This window comes from Vigna angularis, chromosome 3, assembly GCF_016808095.1.
Source record: "Vigna angularis cultivar LongXiaoDou No.4 chromosome 3, ASM1680809v1, whole genome shotgun sequence".
Lineage (NCBI taxonomy): Eukaryota > Viridiplantae > Streptophyta > Magnoliopsida > Fabales > Fabaceae > Vigna > Vigna angularis.
This window is the reverse complement of record NC_068972.1, coordinates 32,572,578-32,581,868: the sequence shown is the minus strand read 5'-3', so window position 1 is coordinate 32,581,868 and position 9,291 is coordinate 32,572,578. Positions and strand designations below refer to the sequence as shown.

Here is a 9,291-nt window from a genome sequence, read left to right as displayed (position 1 = left end):
TGTCAAGTATAAAATGAAGAAGAAAACCTAATTTATATGTATGCACTCATAAGTGACCTAGGATTACACATTTAATAAACTAACAAAATAACTATATTATATTATCTTTTATATAAAGTATTACGCTAAAAGAAAATATATTTAGATACCTAGATAATGTTACTCAAATATGTGTGAAAGTTAGAATCAATCAATTATTTATTGAAAAAATGGTTTCAATTTTCTATTGTTTTTTCTTTTGTCCAACCTTATAAAATCTTATCTATCATTAATGGATATTTTTTTAGCTTTGAATATACATTATAGAAATCTATGTAATTCACAAAGTCTTTCCAAACCTTTTAGACTTTTACTTTTACTAATTCTTACACGTGTGTTATGTTTGATTATTTTGCAATTCTTCTCCTACAAAATATTGACTATGTGCGTTGTGTATGAATTTCTGCGCACCAATGAAATTTGATCTCGCCCTAAGAAGAGTAAAATTTCATGGAGTCTTTTTGCCTATAAAATATCCCATTCCTCTCTTCTCTTGTAAAAGGTATCTACAAGAGTGTAGTGTACTAAGTGTGGTGAGTTTCCATGGCTAGGGCACATCTTATATCTTCTCCTATCGTCTGTTCAGTGACAAATGGTACCTATATTCACTATCTTCTAATTTTGTTCATTTTTCATTACTAAGTTATTTCTTGAGTAATATGTGAAAGCATGGTAATTGTAGGTGATTTTTGGGTCAGGAAACTCTCCTTCAAGAGCATCTCCTGTGCAAGTATGTCTCTTCAGTTATACCCTATTCCTTCATCTAAACTATATTTCTTAGTATCTCACACTAAAATCTTTTTTTTCATCTATTAGGTGGTGCAATCACCTCTAATTATCACCCTTCACTACATAATTAATATATACATATATATAAAAGAAAACATAAATTTATCATTTAATGTAATATAACACAAGATTAATTTTAAAATAATAAAAAAGAGTAAATTTATTTATAATTTTTTTACTAAATAAAGATCTGTGTTGGTATAGACTGTTATATAAAATAATTATTAAAATCAAATAATTTTAGAGTCAACTTAGAAAATGTTAAGTTTATTTATTTTTTATTCCTTTTATAGTTAGTATCCGTTACATTGGGTTAAATAAATATAAATATTTCAAAAAAAGTTTAGCATATAAATATTAGACTAATTTCATTCATTTGCTTTAGTTTATTTTTATAAATTTGTATCTGCTTGGCCAACATTAAAATATTTATTATGAATATATGTGCATTATTCACACTGAATATTGAACCATAGATTATTTTTAATCTAAAGATCAAGTTTAAATAATAATAAATCCTCTTATTCATAATTTTTTTCTTTCACTTTCTATATAATTTTTATCATATTCATCTTTTTTTCATTCTCATTGATAAATTTCATCACATCCATATTTTTTCATCAACACTCATCTCTTTTACTTGGATTCATCTTCTCCATCCATATTCATTCATTAAATCTATGAACATATCATTTATTTATATTTTTTGTCATATCTTCATAATGTGCATTTTTTTTCTCGTCTCATTCACTAGTAAAAAATAGGCTTTTTAACTCGCTTAATAGGCTTCGGTTAAAGGAAAACCGAAGCATATACATAAGTGGTGGCAAACTTGTAATTTAGACGAACTTGTATACCCCGGTTCTAAAAAAACTGGTGTTGAAATAAGTTTATGCCTCGGTTAAAATAGGACTGAGGCCTAATACTATGTGTTTTGGCCTGATACGCTTCGGTTCTAAAAAGAAGTGGTGTTGAAATAGGTTTATGCTTCGGTTAAAATAGGACCGAGGCCTAAAATTTCACGGCTTTTTTACCTGAACTACACTGCTGCTCTCAAAACCTACCTTTCTCTCAAACTCTACCTTTCTCTCAAACCCTACCTTTCTCTCAAACCCTGCTCACTTCTTCGCCACCTACCTTTCCCACAACTAAACCACACCACTGCCAACCCCAAATCTGGTGGCGGAACTTGGAGAGGCAGACCCTGCAGTCGACGGTGGCAGAGGAAGAGCGGCGCATGACGAACAGGGGGGACGACGCGACAGAGGACGAGGAGAAACGGTGGAGGAAGCGTCGATTGAGGTGGCTGGGGAGGAAGCGAACGGCGCGAGGACGAACAGCGCGGGGACGAACGACGCGACAGAGGACGAGGAGAAACGACGGAGGAAGCGTCGATTGAGGTGGCGGGGGAGGAAGCGAACGGCGCGGGGACGAACGACGCGACAGAGGAGGAGGAGAAACGGCGGAGGAAGCATCGATTGAGGTGGCGGGGGAGGAAGCGAATGACGGGGACGAACGGCGCGACAGAGGAGGAGGAGAAATGGCGGAGGCAGCGTCATTGAGGGCCGGAGGAGGTAGCGAGAACGCGACGAGGCCGCAGCGAGACCGTAGTGAGGTCGCGGTGAGGTGGTGGCGAGTAGTGGCAAGGGCGTCCTACAGCGGTGGCATTGGCGAGGCACGAAGAGGTGGCGGCGAGGTGGTGGCGAAGTCGCGGTCCTGCAGTAGTGGCGTTTCTGCATTGCAGCGGTGGCGTTTCTGCAGCATTGGCGAAGTCACGAAGAGGGGAGGCATCAACCTTCATCTTTTCTTTTCTCTGTTCTGGTTTGGGCTTGCAGGAGCATCCGTTCTTCCCCCAAATCGTTCTCAGAGTTGGTGATGACAACCTCCGCCAACTAAACCCAAATCGTTCTCATTGCTTCAAAACCCAAATCGTTCTCAATTGATTCTTACAAGTGTTATTTTTTTTCTTTGTTATTTTGGGAGTGATTTTGTTAAGGCTGGACTGGGAAAGTGATTGAATCACGTTGGACCAAAATAATTGCTTCTTGTTGAACCACGACTGGGAAAGTAATTGCTTCTTGTTGATATTCTGCGATTTGGTTTTGTGAATCTGCGATTTGGTTTTGTGAAAGGAAAGGAAAAAATAACCCTTTTGCTTCTGTGCAACCAAAATAATCCAAATGCATACAAAAAACCAAAATAATCCTGCATACAAAAAAACACGCAATTGCCTCGGTTATCAAGAATCGAGGTATAAATCTGTTTCTTTTTACCTCGTCCGTATATACCTCGGTTGTAGAACCGATGCATAAAAGAAAATTAACCTCTATGAATTTAGTGTGGCATTTACATCCAGTGTAAAAGCTAACAATGATATCTATTTAGCATCACTTTTTTGCTTGTAAGTATCAGTTTTTACTAACTCTAAATACTTATTTTCTTGTAGTACCAAAATGACAAAAGTTAATGTCTCGGTTAATCTTATTTATTATATATTTTACTAGCCATTTCTATTGAACAAGTTGGTTGAACAAGTTGGTTAATGTCGTTTTATTTTATATATAATAATTTGTACCAATATATAAAGAGAATATATTTTGTGTATTTAATTTTTATTTTCATTTTACTTTTTAGAATATAATGTTTAATTGAATTTTAAAAAATATAAATATTAATTGATTTTTAAAAAGTAAGTACTGTTTTGAAATATTTTATATAAAACTGTTATATGTTTTTTTATTTCTTTATTATATTTGTAGTTTTTATTTCTAACATTCAATTGCTTCTTATTACTCTCAATGTTCAATTACTTCTTATTATTCTTATTACTTTTCTCTTATACTTACACCTATATATGAAGAGATATCTGTTTTTGTATACACAATTTTTATTTCCATATTATCTTTCATAATCTAATTAGTATGTGATCTTTTAAAAAATATAATTGTTAATTGATTTGTTAGAAGTAATCGGTTTTTTGTAATATTTTTTTGTAAAACTATTACATGTTTCTCTTTATATATATATATATATATATATATATATATATATATATATATATATATTTATAGTTTTTACTGCTAACTAGTTACTTTTTACTATTTTTATTATTTTTCTCTTATATATTAACTTAATCAATTTACATATATTATTAACTTATAATATAATACAAAAATTTTAAAAATACGAACACACATGCTATATTGCACCTATATTTACGCTAGTAATAAATAATAATAATATCTTTATTTAAAAGTTTATACAAATTAATAAATAAATTCTTATGAAATATAAGTATACATTTAATTTATTTATTTGTAAAACCATTTTTTTCATAATTAAAAGTAACAAGGTAAACATATTAATTGCAAAGCTAGGTCAATTTGACTTTTCAGCGTCTAACCATAAGTAGAAGTGTTATGGACCCGTAATGCTAAATTTTTGTTTTCAAAATAAAAAATTCATTCATTTTTTAGAAGACATATAATGTCTTTCTTTGTGTTAATAGATAAAATAAATATTTTCAAAATTATTAAAGGCATTTTTGAATAAGTTTTTTGTTTTACAAATATTGAGCAAAATAAAATAAAACGAAAGATGAAATAAACTTTTGCATAATTTTTGTATGAATTAAAAATTACTTTTAAAGAAATAAAAGCATGAAACAGATTTATAAATTACCTTACATATAAACAAATTTTAGTTTTGAAAAAAAACAGGCTACTTATATTTTCTTTCTTTCACATTATTAGAATATATATATATATATATATATATATATATATATATATTATCTTTATTTATTGGAATGTAATTATGAGTTTAAGTTCAAGTTAGGTAAAACTTATAAAAATAAAAACTCAAACTTTTGAGATTTTAGATTGAAAATATTATCAATCATTTAAGTGAATTAAACTCAAAATTTGTTAGACTTGAATTTTGACAATAAAATCCCCTCATAAAAGAGCCATCAAAAATCACTAGGTAACCTTAATATCTAGTATCTCAAAATCATTAATTATATATCTTCTTATAAAATAATTATTAAAAGAAAAAAATACAAAAATTATAGAAGAACACGTAAAACAAATATTACGTTTGAAAATCAATAAAAGTTGTTTTTATAAATATTATACATTATTAATAATTTTTTTCGTGTAAGTAATAGTGACTATTGAATTTGACTTCTCCGAAAAAAACTACAGTTATTTTACCACGATTTTTCTTATTTCCACTTTCAAATTTATCATTCTCTCAATTCATCATCTTGCCATGATTTAGTTTCATTAATTTTAAATCTATCTTTCTGTTGTGCATGCTACAACTTTGAACACGTGTTACATTAGGTTCTGGTGGATCAAAAGCTTCTAAGCACAATATAAAAGCTCAAATACAGTATAATCCTTTGAGGTTTCAACAATCACCGTTTAATAACCATTACAAAAACACTGAAAGAGGACCAACATATGAAGAAAGCAATCAAAGTTATATTACGAAAGCCGTCAATGTACCATCTTCTGAGTCAGAATCTGAAGCTTCCAACTCCAATAACATTGTCGACTCTGTCAAAAATTTCATGGCTGTTATGTACCAATTTATTTATCCTTACGCAATGTATGGTCGGGTAAGTACAAACTTTTCCATCACTCTCATAATTCACGTTCAAAAGTTATGGTCAATACTGAGTTTTTGTTCCTTGATATTAAATTCCCATTTAGATAATTAATACTGTTTTTGTTTTAAATTAATTTCATCTGTATTTTATAGACGTCAACGACAATTTCTGCGTCTCTCGTTGCAGTAGAAAGACTATCAGATATATCTCCGTTGTTTTTTATTGGATTGTTACAGGTGACACTCCAAATATGTTGTTGTTTTTTAAACAGACAATTCAAAAATAACCTTTAACCTCAATAATAAATATTCTTTTGAGTTGTTTCAGGCTTTGATACCTTCCTTGTTCATGGATCTTTATGTTAATGGAGTGAATCAAGTGTTTGACTTCGAAATAGACAAGGTATGAAACTTACTATGAATCATTGATAAATTATTTATTCATTTGTTTTATATACTTTATATATTCCATTAAAAATTATAATAAAAACATTGTTGTTGAATAAGATTGACCTAAGAATATATATATATATATATATATATATATATATATATATATATATATATATATATATATATATATATATATATATCTTGATATATATAAACGCTAAGAACAAAGTTTACACAAATACAACAATTTGAATAATTTATATAATTTTTACTTTCAAACTCCTTGTCACAATTGAGAACGACGCGTACTCCTACGTTTTTCTTAATGGGAGTACAGCCAAACTGTAGCTCCCAAATTTTGACCGAAAACCTAACTATTTTTTTTATGTTAATTAATTCAGTTTATGGGACATATTAAAGTAATTTAACATCTATTTTATATATTACCGAATTAATTAAAATAAGAGAAAATATAGTTGCATTTTGGAACAGTTTATTAATGTAATATACTTCAACCTTGAAAATGGTGAGATTACTTAACAAGTCCTTATATAGTTTCTTGTAAAAAAAATAAATATAAACCCTTTATAATTTTGAAGCTAAAGTCTTCCTATGATTGCTATATCCATTGATAGGATGGTGAAAGTGTACCTTTTTATAGTTTACGAATCTTTTGGATGTTTCTTAGAACTAATAGATGCTACATGTTTTAATGCAGATAAACAAGCCACATCTTCCATTCGCCTCTGGGAAATTATCCTTCAAGAATTGTGTCTTTATTGTTGCCGCATCTGCAATCTTGGTACCATATAGATTCATCCCTTTCCATGATAAAATATTTTAAACTGAGATTCATTGAGAAAGGATAGTTATTCGTTTTATTCTCTTTTACAGGGTTTGGGGCTTAACTTAATGATAGGTTCTCCGCCACTGATTTGGAACTTTGTGTTGAACGTTATATTAGTGAATTGCTATTCAATGAATGTGAGTCCTTTTTGCATTTATACTTCTTTTTTCCCCTTACAAGGTTGCCAAGGGAAACATATATATACATATCTGATGGTTCTGAAACTTTGCAGCTTCCTTTCTTACGATGGAAGCAACATCCGGTGCTGGCAGCATTATTAGTTACCTCTAGCATGACATTGTTATTTTCAATTCCATACTTCCTTCATATGCAGGTTCTGTCCTATCACTAATCTTTTCCTTTTACATATATGTTGAAAGTTTCAAATCAACTAAAGATAAGATCAATTTATAATATACAAGTGGGTGCAAACCTCACTTTACAAGCCAGTTTTGTGGGGTTGAGTTAGACTAAAGTTCACTTTTTAACATGGTATCATAGCTATGGTTAGAGCCTATCCTAACAATATTTGTTGTTTGTCGGACATATTGTACCACTCACTATTGGACCGCTATCGGATCTCATTAATGTTTAGTCTCACACTCGCAGAGAAAATACTATTTCAATTAAAAATAAAGTATGACCCAACAAATTTTCAAAATTAAATACTGTTACTATATAATTAGATTTCGTTGTGAAAAAACCAACTTACTCAATATTGTTGCATGGGTAGAGCAATAGAGTGTGAACGGTAGAAGTTAACACTAACATTGATTAAATGAATCAAAAATGAAAAGAAAAAGACTCCGGTGTATAGAGAGGACCTGGTCATTTTAAAAAAAAATCATAGAAACGAAAGAACACACCAATTAATTATAAAAATATGTGTCCTATTTCATTTACTCTTTTTATTTTATTTCGACGTGAGGGGAGTGTGTTGAAAGTCTCATCGACTAGAGATAAGATCAATTTATAATATATAAGTAGGTGCAAACCTCACTTTATAAACTGTTTTGTGAGGTTGAGTTAAGCTAAAGTCCACTTCTTAACAAGATCTTAGTTTTTAATTAGCATGTTCCAACTATTATTATGATCAGTTTCAAATAATAATAACAAATTTCATCACAGAAATGGATTTACTAAATTACTAATTGATGTAACAAATGTTCAGACGTTTGTGTTGAAGAAGCCACTTGTGTTTACAAGATCATTGATTGTTACTCTGCTGTTCATGGGTTTGTATTCTACTGGTATAGCATTATCCAAGGTAAATGTCTTTATTTTTAAGACATGTACTAATTTTCCAACATCAAGCTTTTAGTTCGATAATGTAAAACCTTGTATTGGATTTGTGTAGGATATACCTGACGTAGAAGGAGATATAAAACATGGCGTTGATTCTTTTGCCGCACGTTTAGGCCAGAAAAAAGTATGCTTCTTAAATTCAATATTTTCTTTTGGTTTATCTCATTTTTGTATAACATTTGATTGATCCTAAATCTTTGATAGGTATTTTGGATTTGTATTTCCCTTTTTGAAATGGCGTTTGGAGTTGCCTTCTTGGCAGGAGCATCATCTTCATCTCCCTTTTGGATTAAATTTGCCGCGGTAATATGTTTCTTATATTTACATAATCTGGAGTTTTAGTTATGCAAAAGCTACATTATCGATAGTAAATAGAAGAAAAAAATGTAAAAGCAAATGCCGTATAAGCCGAAAATGTAAGAGTGAACTCATTTCTTTCTTCTTCTAAACCTCTCTATAAAAGTTCAACCAGGATCCCTTATGTTAATTAACATTACTTGCTTATGATATGACATGTATATATTTATATTTAGAAAAAGAAAGATTTCCTTAGAAAGTTGTCTTTACTAGTAGATTATTCCAACTTTATAATCTGATGCAAAGCATATTTACATACATATTATAAATGAATATAAAGTTAAAGTTTTGAAGAATATTTGAAACTGAATCTGTGGTATGTTTTAGTGTCTTGGAAATGTTGTTCTTGGTTCAATTCTCTGGTACCGGGCCAAAGACGTAGATGTGACAAATCCAACTTCTAGTGGATCCTTCTATTCATTTATCTGGAAGGTAATTCTTCTTTTAAACACTGCTTACCATCTGAGTAGTTCAATATCCAGACCATAATTTAAAGGGAATAGTTATCTAATAACGTAAGTACTTTATGTGTTTGAATTTGCAGTTGATGATGGCGGGACACGTTTTTCTGCCTTTAATCAGATGAGGTGTCACTGAACATTAAAATTACTTTTGCGACAAAATAACATAGAGACCCTTCACATCTAAATTTCCTGAAGCAATGTGTGTTCTCTAGATATATGATGAGTTTTGAATCGGTAATTTTTTTTTTAATTGTATGATGACTTTCAGTATCTATATCGAGCTTTATCTCTATATACACATCTTTCACGAAAGAAATAAGAAAATAGAAGTTATAATTAGATTTTCTTTTTCGTCAGAAACAAAAAAAAAATATAAATAAATATACAATAATGTTACCAACAACAGCTTTCTTTTCCAACTCGTATGTTGCCTAACAATTGTGAGTCATCCCCTGGTCTTAGCAACTACGCACCGACTACACA

The 9,291-nt window shown here is 30.4% G+C and overlaps 2 protein-coding genes across 2 annotated transcripts; both read left to right on the top strand.

The window, feature by feature from the left end:
* The first annotated feature begins 547 nt into the window (after window positions 1-547).
* LOC128195865 (glycinol 4-dimethylallyltransferase-like) lies at window positions 548-5,777 on the top strand. Its single transcript, XM_052874561.1, has 6 exons — window positions 548-634; window positions 722-769; window positions 5,175-5,302; window positions 5,348-5,452; window positions 5,596-5,654; window positions 5,771-5,777. Exons 1-6 carry the CDS (start codon window positions 583-585, stop codon window positions 5,775-5,777), a joined length of 399 nt encoding a protein of 132 aa, XP_052730521.1. The 5' UTR covers window positions 548-582.
* LOC108324512 (glycinol 4-dimethylallyltransferase-like) lies at window positions 5,601-9,042 on the top strand. The gene is made up of 10 exons (XM_052875224.1): window positions 5,601-5,679; window positions 5,771-5,845; window positions 6,554-6,637; window positions 6,730-6,819; window positions 6,915-7,016; window positions 7,854-7,949; window positions 8,040-8,111; window positions 8,192-8,290; window positions 8,672-8,776; window positions 8,889-9,042. Exons 2-10 carry the CDS (start codon window positions 5,792-5,794, stop codon window positions 8,928-8,930), a joined length of 744 nt encoding a protein of 247 aa, XP_052731184.1. The 5' UTR covers window positions 5,601-5,679; window positions 5,771-5,791; the 3' UTR covers window positions 8,931-9,042.
* The last annotated feature ends 249 nt before the right edge of the window (window positions 9,043-9,291 follow it).

What these genes read in the sequence shown, in the direction of transcription:
- LOC128195865 (XM_052874561.1), top strand. Translation starts at nt 583, where the DNA reads ATGGCTAGGGCACATCTTATATCTTCTCCTATCGTCTGTTCAGTGACA. An exon ending in GAGGACCAACATATGAAGAA is followed by an intron (nt 5,303 to 5,347) that starts AGCAATCAAAGT and finishes GTACCATCTTCT; the next exon opens with GAGTCAGAATCTGAAGCTTC. An exon ending in CTTACGCAATGTATGGTCGG is followed by an intron (nt 5,453 to 5,595) that starts GTAAGTACAAAC and finishes TGTATTTTATAG; the next exon opens with ACGTCAACGACAATTTCTGC.
- LOC108324512 (XM_052875224.1), top strand. Translation starts at nt 5,792, where the DNA reads ATGGATCTTTATGTTAATGGAGTGAATCAAGTGTTTGACTTCGAAATA. An exon ending in TTGACTTCGAAATAGACAAG is followed by an intron (nt 5,846 to 6,553) that starts GTATGAAACTTA and finishes GTTTTAATGCAG; the next exon opens with ATAAACAAGCCACATCTTCC. An exon ending in TGAATTGCTATTCAATGAAT is followed by an intron (nt 6,820 to 6,914) that starts GTGAGTCCTTTT and finishes GAAACTTTGCAG; the next exon opens with CTTCCTTTCTTACGATGGAA.